Genomic DNA, 14,438 nt, shown 5'->3' on the forward strand with positions numbered 1-14,438 from the left:
CCATTAGGATGGCTACTATAAAAAAACAAAACAAGTGTTGGCAAGGATGTGAAGAAATTGGAACCCTTGTGCGCTGTTGGTGGGACTGTAAAATGGTGCAGCTGCTGTGGAAAACAGTATGGCGGCTCCTCAAATAATTAAAAACAGAATTATCACATGATTCAGCCATTCCATTTCTGGCCATATATATATACCTCCCAAACTGAAAGCAGGCTCTTGAACAGATATTTGCACACCCATATCCACAGCAACATTATTCACAATAGTCAAAAGAAGGAGTAACCCAACTGCCTATAGACAGCTGAATGGATAAGCAAAATATGCCATATACATACAATGGAATATCATTCACCCTTAGAAAATAAGAAAATCCTGTTACATGCAACAGCATGGATGAAACTTGAGGATATTTTGCTAAATTAAATCAACCTATTACTAAAAGACAAATAATAAATGATTTCATTTATATGAGGTACCTAGAGTAGTCCAATTCATAGAGACAGAAAGTAGAATGGTGGTTGCCAAGGGTTGAGCATAAGGTGGAATGAGGAGTTGTTTGTATGGAGTTCCAGTTCTGCAAGATGAAAAAGAGTTCTGGAGATGGAGGATGGTAATGTTTACACAGTGATATGAATGTACATAGTACCACCAAGCTGCACACTTAAAAATGGATATATAAATTTTGTTATATGTATTTTACCACAATTAAGAATAAAAAAAGAAAGAGAACAAGAAAATCAAGTAAGAATAAATTTAACCATGAAGATGCAAGACTTGAACAACGAAAACGACAAAACATTGCTGGAAGAAGTTAAAAACCTAAATAAATTGATAGACATTCTGTGGTCACAGACTGGAAGACTTAATGTTAAGATGGCAATAAACTCCAAACCAATCTACAGATTTGAAGCGATTAATATCAAAATCCCCATGACCTTTTGGCAGAAATGGAAAAGCTGATCCTAAAATTCATATGGAAATACAAGGGGGCTGAATAGCCAAAGTAGTCTTAAAAAAGAACAAAACTGGAGAACTCATCTCAATTTTAAAACTTACTACAAAGATACAGTTATCAAAAACACTGTAGTAATGGAATACAGATAAGCATGTAGATCAAAGGAATACAATTGAGGGCCCAGAAATAAACCTTCACATGTATCATCAGTTGATTTTTGACAAGAGAGCCAAGACCACTCAATGAGGAAAGAATAGTCTTTTTAACTACTGGTGCTAGGACAACTGGATATCCATGTGGAAATGAATGATGTCATATCATACGCAAAAATTAACCCAATATATATCAAATATGCAAAGGAAAGAGCTAACAAGTATAAAATTCTTTTTTTTTTATCTTTTTTTTTTTTTAAGATTTTATTTATTTATTCGACAGAGATAGAGACAGCCAGTGAGAGAGGGAACACAAGCAGGGGGAGTGGGAGAGGAAGAAGCAGGCTCATAGCAGAGGAGCCTGATGTGGGGCTCGATCCCACAACGCCAGGATCACGCCCTGAGCCGAAGGCAGACGCTTAACCGCTGTGCCACCCAGGCGCCCCACAAGTATAAAATTCTTAAAAGAAAATAGAAATAAATCTTCAAGACATTGAATTTGGCAATGGTTTCTTAGATATGACAACAAAAGCACAAGCAACAAAACAAAAAATAGAACTTCATCAAAAGTAAACAGATATGCATCAAAGGACAGTAATAAGCAAGTGAAAAGATAACCCAGAGAGTGGGAGCAAATATTTGCCAATTATATATCCAATAAGAATCTACAATCCAGGGGCGCCTGAGTGGCACACTCATATATATATATATGGCGGACAAGCACACGAAAAGATATTTAACGTCATTAGCCATTACGAAAGGGAAAGGCAAATCAAAATGACAATGAGTATGAGATACTTCACACCTAGTAGCTTGGCAAAAAAACCCGCCACAAAACAAAGTAAATAAAAAGTGCTGGCGAACGTGGAGAAACTGGAACCCTCAGACATTGCTGGTGGGAATATGAAATGGTGTATCCTCTGTGGAAAACAGTTTGGTAATTACTCAATAAACTAAACACAGAATTACCATATGACCCAGTACTTCCACTCCTAAGTATATACCCAAAAGAACAAAACTTGTATACAAAAACTTGTATACAAATGTTCATATCTGCTCTTTTTTACAGTAACCAAAAGATAGAACAACTTAAATGTCCATGAACAGATGAATGGATAAATAAAATGTAGTATATACATGCAATGAAATATTATTCAGCCATAAAAAGCAATAAAGTACTGACACAGGCTAGGACATGGATGAACCTCAAAAATATGCTAAAGTGATAGAAATCTGACATAAAGGTCACATATGTGGGGCACCTGGGTGGCTCAGTCATTAAGCATCTGCCTTCGGCTCAGGGGGTGATCCCGGGTTCCTGGGATCGAGCCCCGCATCAGGCTCCCTGCTCTGCTCTGCTGGGAGCCTGCTTCTTCCTCTCCCACTCCCCCTGCCTGTGTTCCCTCTCTCACTGGCTGTGTCTGTCAAATAAATAAATAAAATCTTTAAAAAATAAAAAATAAATAAAAAATAAAGGTCACATATGGTATGATTCCATTTACATGAAATACACAGAATAGGCACCAGCGGGTGAGTGCTTAATGATTATGAAGTTTCTACTGGAGGGATGAAAAAGTACACAAACCAGATAGTGGTGCTGATATAAAACACTGTAAAACTCAGTGCCACTGAACCGTATGCTTTAAAATGGTTAAACTGTAAACTTGACGTAAAGTTTGTGTTTTACCACACACAAAAAACCCCTCTATCGAGATCTTTTTATCCAGATCTCCTCTATGGAACAAAAAACCTTCATCTGTATCATTCCCAATTCTTCACTTAAAGAAAAAAAGTTATATTGTACTATTTATACAAGTAATCATTATCATTTAATACCTACCAAATACTCAATTATGAGAAATATTTATGGCAAATTGAATGTCTTGTGCTTCCTTTCCTCTAGACAAGTGGTCTCTAAATTTTTTGATCATGCAGTCCTACTGATAAAGTATTTTTGAGCACAAATTACCAAAGTAGATATTTATTTATAAGCTATAAATTATGACTATACTCATATATTGTAAAAGATATACAGAAATATAAATTTTAAAAGGTTGAGAAAAATAAATATAAATCTAACATTTTTTTTTTAAAACACCTTTCTTTTTTTATAATGATCCATTTTGCAAGCATCCTTCTTTGGAGAGCACTCCTCTGGATACCCTAATTTTATCTCCCTAATCTAAGGTCATATTAACCTTATGGGTATTGTTACTGAATCTTTTTTTTTTTTTTTTAAAGATTTTGTTTATTTATTTGATAGAGATAGAAACAGCCAGCGAGAGAGGGAACACAAGCAGGGGGAGTGGGAGAGGAAGAAGCAGGCTCATAGCGGAGGAGCCTGATGTGGGGCTCGATCCCATAATGCCGGGATCACGCCATGAACCGAAGGCAGACGCTTAACCGCTGTGCCACCCAGGCGCCTCTGTTACTGAATCTCTTGTAAGGATGCTGTTGAAGACTGTTAGACACACTGTGGTGCCTTCTTTACGAGAACAGATGAGAGGAATTTCTCTTAGGTCTTAGTATCAGAAATATCTATAATGTTTTTGAAATTTTAGTATGTTTTTATATTACAAACTTATGTAATAGGTCACAAAATTCTAGCAACACCAACTGCTAGAAAACGGAGCGAAATTCGTGGCTCAGTTCTAGCAACCATATCCACAGGTATATTGATCTCCCTTCTGGCTTCAACTTGTCTTCCCATCACTCACAACCCTTCATTTATTTATTTTTAAAAATCATGTTGTAGCTCACCCCTCCCTGGCTTCAATTTAATTTTCTATTATTCTAATTCTTCATTTACTCAAAAAAACTCATTATTGTATTACTTATATATGTATGGGTGTGTGTATATGTGTATGTGCGCATCAATGTATGTGTTTAAAAGCACCTCAAAAGTTCTTGAAAGACAGGGAGGAACGAATAAACAAAAAAACCCAAATGAACAAAAAAGCCAGGCACTATTGTTCGGAATGGAGACCATCCTAAACTGGAAGCCCCCCTGTGCCAGGGGGACACTTTGCAGATTCTGAAGCATTTAGCAGCAAAGCCCTTCGTCCAAAGGGTAATTCGTTTAACTGAGTGTTGATGAAAAGAATGACAACTCACAATAGCACTGTACTACACTTTCTCACTATTTTCCAGTTGGTAAGAAATGTTATAGTGAGGAAAGGGCAATTGGCTTTTTTTTCACCTGTGTGCAAAGCTTAACTAAAAAGTCCATGAAAAAGGCAGTCACATTGCCAGATGCAATTTGTAGCCATGTACCTGGATGTGTTTCCTTCTGGTGTGCTCAGAAGTCATTTGGGGATGACTCATATTCAGTGCTTTCTTGTTCTTCTTGTTCCGCCTCTCAAAGTATCTCCTCTGATGGTCGGTGAGGCTGCTGTATAATTTAATTCGTCTGGGTGACAGACAAACTCTTTCCTGGCCAAAAGCTTGGATCAGTCGGGCAGTGTCAATGGTGGAAATAGAGCTGCTCCTCTCATGCAAAGTCACCTCTCTATCTGTTTGCGTCAATATATCTGATTCCACAGGAGAAGTCGTGGTGGAAACGATGTTGGTGGGGGTGTCTGTGAGCAGCTCACTCTCCTCTGAGGGTCTAGAATCTGAAGAAGTGTTGTTTCTATAATGAACACCTGGCTGTTTTCTCAGGATATACTTATCAAATTTAATCTGTTCGATTTTAATCTGATTGGGTTTCCCAGCTTGATGAGTAGAAAGCACCTTGCTTTTTTTAAGCTCTCCTGCGGTTTTATGGAATTTCTCTAGGCTCTTATATCGCTTCTTTTTCTGAAGCTTGTTTTTCTGCTGTTGCTGTCTACCACTCCATTCCTTAACATCTCGTTCCCCTCTGCTATCATCCTGTGTGCTTTCAGAGGTCCGGAGAGAGTATGTGATGGGATTCTGAAGAAGTTTAGCCAAACGATCAAGTCGCTCCACCAAGGATAGTTCTTTCCTGTCACTGAACTCAGGAGGTTTCTGTTGCCTCTTTCGCTCCTGATACTTGTTCCAGAGTTCATTCAAACTCACACTGTGCTGAGCTGTTGGCTCTGGGGTGACCTTATGGTCCTTTTTTTGATCATTAATTTGTTTGTCACTTTTGGGATAATCTCTAGCCCGACTTTTAGGACTATGCATCACTTCGTTTTCCAAGTTCACATTGATACTGAGGCTCTCTATTCTGGTATAATCTGCCTTTGTCTTGTCCACATTTTGATGAGGGGAAGGAAGACGAATGTGTTCTCTTTGTTTGTCTGGACGATGCTGAAAGAAATCTTTCCAAGAATGTCTCATGAAAACACTCCTCCCTAAGGATTCATGGCAAAAGTCTTGATCACTTGGTAGGTGCACTGGATGATGAAAGTAAAACTTGGCTGACCTGAAGACAGAATGGGTAGTATTTTCAAATTCTGAATGACATCTGGACTCTGAAAAGGAGAAAGAAAAAGATTTTGAAGGACTTTCAAAATATTTGCATTCCCTTTCGAAATGGTATTCACACTTAATTCTCTAGATACAGAACAAAGACCTAAGGAAAAAACAGCTTCATACAAAGTTTCAGGAAATTCACTAACTACACAAAGGATTCTAGCCATGTGCCTGCGGGCCAGATTGATGCAATAAAACTTTAAGGGACTAAGGGTCAAAAGACTCGGATTCTAGGTTAGATTCTGCCATAGACTGGCTGTGTGACCTTAGGAAGGCACTTTAGTTCTCTGGATTATAACATCAACTGCTATGTATTCACTGCCTGCTACACGTGGAGTATTATGATATGTGCTCTCTATCTGTCTCTTTTCCTTTTAAATCAATCTTGTTGATAAAACTGAGCGAGAGGTACTGTTAACCTTATTTTCAGCTAAGAAACCTGAGACCTCATTTTCATCATCAGTAACTAAACAGGCAGGATGAAGAAAAAAAAAAAACTCTTCATGTCTCTTAGAGGCTTTTAAAATTCCTTTCTCTGAATCATCTTCACATTTCCCAATTTTTTTTATTGTGGTAAAATACACCTAACATAAAATTTACTATCTTCATCTTCAGTTTTTCACAGTCATTATTCTATATCAAAACAGGCATTTTTAGATATAAGAACATCTTACAATTTATAAACCCTAGCTGTAAACACTAATGTACACACTTTTGGAGTTCCAAGTCATGTGTAGAAACAAAGATATATATATATGCGCAACAAAGTAACACTTGTGACTATGGGATCCTTTTTGCCCACACTATAGATTATTGGCAACCAGAATTTTCATTACTCTGAGAATCCCTAAGACAATTTCCCCAGACTACAATAAGATACATGGATTTTTATACCTAATAAGTATAAAAAGACTCTCAAACTTCCCAACAAACAAAAGTCCAGGACCAGATGGCTTCACCGGTAAATTCTACCGAACATTTTAAAGAATACAAAATCTTCTCAAAGTCTTCCAAACAGTACAAGAAGAGGGAACACTTCCAAACTCGTTTATGAGGCTACTATTACCCTGACCCCAGACAAGAAAATTACAAGCCAATATCCCTAATGAACACAGGAGTAAAAAATCCTCAACCAAATTCAACAATATATAAAAAGGATCATACATCATGATCAAGTGGGATTTATTGCAGGGATTCAAGGATGGTTCAATACCCACAATTCGATCAATGTGATATACCAAATTAACAAAATGAAGGATAAAAACCATGTATCATCTCAACAGATGTAGACAAAGTATTTGAGAAAATTCAATATCCACTCGACAAAAACTCTCAACAAAATAGATATAGAAGGAATGTACCTCAACACAATGCAGGTCATATATGACAAGACCATAGCTGACATCATATTCAATGGTAAAAAACTGAAAGCTTTTCCTTTAAGATCAGGAAATAAGACAAGGATACCTACTCTTGCCACTTTTATTCAACATACTACTGGAAGTACTGGCCCGAGTAATTACGCAAGAAAAAGAAAAAAAAAAAAAAAGAAGGCATCCATTCCTGTCCTCTTCCAATCTGTTCTTCAAACAGTAAACTTCAAAAATGTAAATTGGGGGGGCGCCTGGGTGGCACAGCGGTTAAGTGTCTGCCTTCGGCTCAGGGCGTGATCCCGGCAATCTGGGATCGAGCCCCACATCAGGCTCTTCTGCTATGAGCCTGCTTCTTCCTCTCCCACTCCCCCTGCTTGTGTTCCCTCTCTCGCTGGCTGTCTCTATCTCTGTCGAATAAATAAATAAAATCTTAAAAAAACCCACAAAAATGTAAATTGGACCTATCATTTTCTATTTAACAATTTTCTCTTACTCTTGGAACAAAACTCAAACTCCTTAACAAGGTGTACCTGTACCTCACCATGCATTACTCTCCTCCTTGTTAATTATATTCCAATCATGCTGGCTTTTCCCCTCGTTTCATTAAGTAGCATGAGCAAAGGCATAAAAGTGGGAAAGTATAAAGCAAATAGTTCAGTGTAAACATTCAGCTTATGTGTCTATACAATATACAAAGTAAAGGCAGTAGATAAAATAAGGTAGGGAAGGTTATTTGGGGCCAACAGAACAGACAGCCCAGAAATAAATCCACCCATTTATGGTCAATTGATCTTCAATAAGAGTGCTTAGAATACCCAGAAGGGAAAGAACAGGCTCTTGAGCAAATGGTTTTAGAAAACTAGATATCCATAGGCAAAAGAATTAAATAGACCCTTACCTTACACCCTACACAAAAATCAACTCAAGGGGTGCCTGGGTGGCTTAGTTGGTTAGGCATCTGCCTTCGGCTAGGGTCATGATCTCAGGGTTCTGGGATCGAGCCCTGGGTCGGGGTCCCTGCTCAGCCAGGAGTCTGCTTCTCCCTCTTCCTCTGCCCCTCCCCCTGCTCATGCTCTCTCTCTTAAATAAATAAAATCTTAAAAATATCCACTCACAATGGATTACAGACTTAAATGTAAGACCTGAAACTATAAAACTCCTAGAAGAAAACAAAGGGGAAAAGCTTCACGACACTGATCTTGGGATTTCATGGATATGACCCCAAAAGCACAGGCAACAAAAACAAAAATAAACAAGTGGGACTACCTCAAAATAAAAAGGTTCTGCACAGAAAAGGAAACAATAAAGTGAAAGAGCAAACTATGGAATGAGAGAAAATATATGCATGCTGGATATCTGAGGAGAGGATAATCTCCAAAATATATAAAGAATTCATATAACTCAGTAGTAAAATAATAATCCGGCTGAAAAACTGGGCAAAGGACTTGAACAGACATTTCCTCAAAGAAGACATAAAATGGCCAATAGGTAGATCTAGGAAGGAAGGAAGGAAGGAAGGAAGGAAGGAAGGAAGGAAGGAAGGAAGGAAGGAAGGAAGGGGAACGAATGGGAGGGAGGTATGTGGGGACAAATTATATGGAGCCTGGAACACTAGACTAAGGACTTTAACTTTATTCTTAATGGAAATTAAGAGCCACTATATCATTTTGAGCAGAGGAGTAACATGATTATGGCTGTATTTCAGGAAGGATACCACAGTAACAGTATAAAAGAAGCAAAATTTCAAAGGGCTAGATAGAATACATTAAAAAATAAAGCAAAAATATGGGGCGCCTGGGTGGCTCAGCTTGTTAAGCGACCAACTCTTGATTTTTGGCTCAGGTCATGATCTCAGGGTTGTGAGATCGAGCCACGTGTCGGGCTCGCACTCAGCACGGAGTCTGCTTGAGATTCTCTCTTCTTCTTTCTGTCCCTCACCCCAGCTCATGCTCACTCTCATGCTCTCTCAAATAATAAATAAATCTTTTTTTTTTAAAAAAGCAAAAGTAAAAGAACGAGGAAACAACATTACTGTAAAGTATATTTGTTTTCTAATATCAGCATTTTTAATCAACACAGTACCACTGACTTGGGGCTGAAGTAAAATATAGTAGAGTAGAAAGTGAGCAAGCTGAGTTCACTGAGTATAAAGGGCTCAATGAACAATGAGACTAGCCAATCCTATCTCATGGCACCTTTTTTTTTTTTTTTAAAGCCCCAGGGTGCGGCTTGAACTCAGGACCCTGAGATCACGACCTGAGCTGAGATCAAGAATCGACACTTAACTGAATGAGCCACCCAGGAACCCCTCATGGCACTTCTTTAAGAGTAACGGTCAAATCAGTTGAGGTAGTTATCTACTTCTGATAATGCATTAGTTCTATACATAACATTTGCTAAATTCCCCCCAAATATATTAAAAATATGATTTACCACTTTTTAAAAATTAAAGTTAAACACGCTCATTGCAAAATATTCAAATAATGCAATGAAAATTAAAGTTAAACATGCTCATTGTAAAATATTTGAAAAATGCAATGAATGCAATGAAGGTGAAAAAGGTCTCCCTGATATTCCTAAGCCCCCAGGCCCACTTTCCAGTAATAACAACTATTAAGCAGGTTTTGTATATCCATTCAGATAAAATGCTGCCAAGTAATGCAAAACTATTTGTTCAAAGAAAAAAAGATTTTATGTATATGCAAACATTTTATATTAACTGATTTGACATACCATAATTTAACTAGATATTTAGGCTGTTTCCAGTTGTTTATTCTTCTGAAGAATGCTGCAGTGAATGTTTTGTGTATGTGTGTGTGTATGATTTTATATATTTGGTACAACTTTATGTGTCTAACTCCTGCAAGTGGAAATGCTGGGTGACAAGGACATTTATTTCAGTTTTAGTCAGTGTTGAGAGTTTAGATAAAGTGGGGTCCATAATATTGCTGCCTCAGCATCCATTCTAGGGGGCAAGTGGCCTGCAGGTCCTTTGAACTGATGCTAGTCCCTTCCATGAATGCATGCACTAGAGAACAACCTGCAGAGTCATAAGTAAATTTAGTTCCTTATATGATTTCCCCAAAAATCCTTGTGATAAACAGGGCCTTTCCCATATGCACCTCCCTCCTTAGATAAAACTCCTGACAAGCTTACCAAAATACCGTTATTTCCGATTTTGAATTGACCAATCCGGACTTGGCCTGGGAACCCCAAGGAGCTCCACTTGTAGACCCCAATAAAGGCATGTACTCCAGGTCCTGCCATTTTCTCTGCCTGCACCCTGCCTTGACCTCCGCGTGTAGCCTCCCAAAGCATGCCATGTACCTCCTCCAGAACCTGTAATAAACTTCTCTAATTTAACTCCCCTGTGCTCTTTTATTGAGCCATTGGACATCCCAGAGCTCTACTTAACAAATGTTAATTTACTAAAGTCGTAACAGTTAGATATTGCCAAACTGCCCTACTCCTCAAAAAATTTGCCATAAATTTGCAATTCTAACAACAGTATTATGAAAATGTATGTACGTTTTCCCATACCCCAACAATAATTTTTATTGGCATCAAATTTTTTCATCTATACTAAAAGGCTTTAAAAAAACCTGTAATTTAGTATATTTCTTTAATTATTAAAAAGGCTAAGTATTATTTCATATTTTTAATGGCCATTTATATTTCTTTTACCATAAAATTCCTGCTCATGTCCTTTGATTTTTTTTCTGTCAGACTGTCTTTGATTTATGAAAAGTTCTTTGCACATTAAGGAAATTAGCCCCCTTTTCTCAATATCAGTTTAAAATTCTTTTCCTACTCTCCACTTATAAATTGACTTCGTATATGGTATTTTTTCACCATAAAGAAATTTAAATTTAAAAATGTAGACAAATATATCAAATCTTTGCCTTTATGACTTTTAGATTTTGTCACCTTACCTTATTAAGTAACAATAATCCATACCTTCATCTAGAACTTTTATGATTTTGTGCTTTTATACACTTACATCTCTGAAATATATGAATTTTGGTAAGAGAAGGTAGAACTACAACTTAAGTCTGTACTTCCACGTCCCCAAGTGCTAGGTAAGCATCTTGGCATGATTTGTTGAATAATCCATCTATTCCAAACTGATGTGAAATGGCAGTTTTATCACAGAGTAGATTCTCACTGTATTTAAGTTTATTTCCATTAATGTGCCCACTCTCAGTCTCTTGCTCCAGCAGCATCCTTTTAACTACTACTGTTCTATAGTTCATTTTAATACCTTGTGTGGCTAAACCCTACACCATCTCCATCACCTTTTTCAGACTCTTTCTGGTAAAGAGAAACTTTATTTTATTTAAAAAAAAAATCCAATCCTACGAAAAAGCTGCAAAACAGTATAATGAACTTATATATTTCTCTTAGATTCACCAGTTACTAACATTTTGCTACACTGCCTTTATCTCTCTTTCACAACCATAAACACATATATACATATATTATTAATATTTTATCTGAGCCACCATGGAAGAAGTTGTAAACATCATGTCTTTTTCACCCTGCCTTTTCACATACTATAGGACGTATACCCTAGAAAGAAAGGTAGTCTCTTAAATACCATTATCAAACATATCTAATTTAACATTGACATGATACTAATGTGAAGTTTATATTCAAATTTCAGCAATTTTCCCCAAACCGTCCTTTGTAGTCCTTTTTTCCCCTGGGCTAGAGCTCAATCTAGGATCATGACTACATTCAGCTGCCATGTCTCTTTAGTATCCTTTAATCTAGAGTAGTTCCTCGGCTTTTGTCCTTCATGACACTTGCATTTTTGAAGATGACAGAACAGTTATTTGTAGAATGTCCTTCAATTTGAGTTTCTGTGAGTTTCACTGTGATTAAAGTTACGCATTTTCAACAGTTCTACAGGAGTAATGTGTCCTTCTAAGTACATCATATGTAGAGTACATAATTTCAATGTGTCCTATTCCTGGTGGATGTTAATACTGAAGTCCAGAGTTCTCTACTGCAAAGGTTAACTTTTTCCCTTTGAAATTAATGAGCAATGTGGGAAGATATTGTGGGATATTTCAAGGCTGAATAAATATCCTTCTCCCCCATAAATTTTCACTCACTGGTTTTATCATCCACTGATGATTCTTGCTTACATCTATTATTACTATGAGGGTTAACTATGGAGATTTTCTAACTCTATTTTTCCTATGTTTAGTTGGCATTGTACTATGAAGAGAAGCCTCCCCTTTTCTTATCTATCTAATCAATGAATCTTAATGTGTTTTAAAATCAGTATGGATGCATGAGTTTTTTATTTCTATGTGTTTTTTATTATGTTAGTTAGCCAACATATAGTACGTCATTAGGTTTTGATGTAGCGTTCAACAATTATATAACACCCAGTGCTCATCACAACATGTGTAGGTTTGTTTGTTTTTTTTTAACGCGTGATTTTTTTAAAATAAACCTTTTGATTTAGAATAGTTTAGTCTCAGAAAAACTGTGAAGGTAGTACAAATACTTTCCTATACTTCATACCCAGTTACTTCTATTATTAACACCTTACATCAATACAGTACATTTATTACATTTAATGAACCAATAAAGATGAATTATTATTAATCAAAGCCTACACTCTAGCTGATTTCTTTAGTTTATACCTAATGTTCTTTTTCTGTTCCAGGCTCCCATATAGGTAAACTGCATTACATTTAGTTATCATATCTCCTTAGGTTATTCCGGTCTGTGACAGTTCCCCAGATTTTTCTTGTTTCTCATGGCCCTGACAGTTTTGAAAAGTACTGATCAAATATTTTGATGAATGTTCATTTGGGTTTTTGATGTTTTTCTCATGACTAGACTGGCGTTTCAGGTTTTGGGGAGGAAGACTTTAAAGTGCCATTCTCATCACATGTTAAGGGTACATACCATGAGCATGACTTATCACTGTTGGTGTTAACTTTGATTACCTGGCTGAGGTAGTGTTTGTCAGGTTCTTCACTATAAACTTACTCTCTTTCCCCTTACTATGAGCAATCCACTCTTAACGAGGAAGGAGTTATGCTCTGTCTCCTTAAGGGTGGAGTGTCTATATACTCCATACATACTCATACATTTGGAATTCTGCACAGAATTGTCTATTTGCTCCCATTTATTTATTTAATCATTTATTTATATCAATATGGACTCATGGTAAAAAGTTGAAATTTCTTTAGAGAGATGTGCATCTGCTTCAGCCTTCAGGCGTATGAGTTGGCACTACCAACCTAGGGCTATTTTAAATAAAATTCTGGGCTGGAGAATTTTCAAGTAACGTGTAGTTCATTGCACCAACAAATTGTACCACTCCAAAATTCTCAACGATAAACCTGCCCGAGAGCTGGTCTGCAGTTACACATTTCAGGATAAACTTGCCACTGCCTTCTTCCCCCCAAGCTTGTTACCATGGCTGACACAGGCAAATTTCCTCGCTTTTACTCTTTTGCACGGATGTGTTTATTTCTTATTTATTCTTTTACTTAGATTGCAGCCTACTGGAAACCCAAGCAAGATCTTTTCACTTTGGGTGTGCCCTAAGTTGTATAGTTTGTTCCCAACTTCATGTAGACATTAAAAATAAATCCCAGGGCAAGCCTCTTGGGTCCCCTCCCTCTTTGGGAGCTTTGTAGTATCGCTCAATAAACTTTACTATCACTCAATAAACTGCTTTGCTGCTCACCACGGGGGGGGGGGGAAGAAAGAAAGAAAAAAAGAGGGAGAGAGAGAGAAAAGAAAAAGAAAAAAAAAGGAAAAAAATCCCATATCTACAGAATTCAGCTAAAACCCTTAGGGTGACAGTTAGCTTTAGTGCTTAATTATCTCTACAGTGGGTTCGGGCTTTCACTTTATTTTTGGGACCTGAAGATGCTTAACTGTCATGTCAACTCTGGTAAGTGTTAGAAGATAGTTTTGAGGAATGCCTGGGTGGCTCAGTGGGTTAAGCATCTGCCTTCAGCTCAGGTGTCATGATCCCAGGGTCCTGGGATCTAATCCCACATCAGGCTCCTTGCTCAGCTGGGAGCCTGCTTCTGCCTGCTGATCCCTCTACTTGTTCTCGCTCTCGCTCTCTCTCTGACAAAAAAATAAAATCTGAGCGAGTAGTCCAATGCAGGGCTTGATCCCATGACCCCTAGGTCATGACCTGAACAGAATCCAGGAGTTGGACACTTAACCAACTGAGCCACGCAGCCACCCCAGATACAGCTAGATCTTAAGAGGAAAATTTATGGTTGTAAATGCCTATAACTAGAAAGCAGAAAGATCAAGTAAAAAACCCTAAACTTCCACCTAAGCATAAGAAAAAGAGCATACTAAAACTAAAGCAAACAGAAGGAAGGAAATTATAAAGATCAGAGTGAAAACTAATGAAATAGAGAATAAAAAAGGAAAAAAATAATTGAAACCAAAGGCTGGTTCTCACAAAAAATTAACAAAATAGACAAACTTTAGCTAGATAAACCAAGGAAAAAACTAAGACTCATATCA

At 37.3% G+C, this 14,438-nt stretch overlaps 1 protein-coding gene across 1 annotated transcript in view; it reads right to left on the reverse strand.

Moving 5' to 3' along the window:
- Positions 1-14,438, reverse strand: part of ALMS1 (ALMS1 centrosome and basal body associated protein) — a 216,998-nt gene that overhangs the window by 33,198 nt on the left and 169,362 nt on the right. The window contains exon 17 of the mRNA XM_008700492.2: positions 4,381-5,543. Coding sequence (XP_008698714.2) covers positions 4,381-5,543 — 1,163 coding nt within the window. The remainder of the gene's footprint in view (positions 1-4,380; positions 5,544-14,438) is intronic.

This window comes from Ursus maritimus, unplaced genomic scaffold (genome assembly GCF_017311325.1).
Source record: "Ursus maritimus isolate PB19 unplaced genomic scaffold, ASM1731132v1 scaffold_6, whole genome shotgun sequence".
Lineage (NCBI taxonomy): Eukaryota > Metazoa > Chordata > Mammalia > Carnivora > Ursidae > Ursus > Ursus maritimus.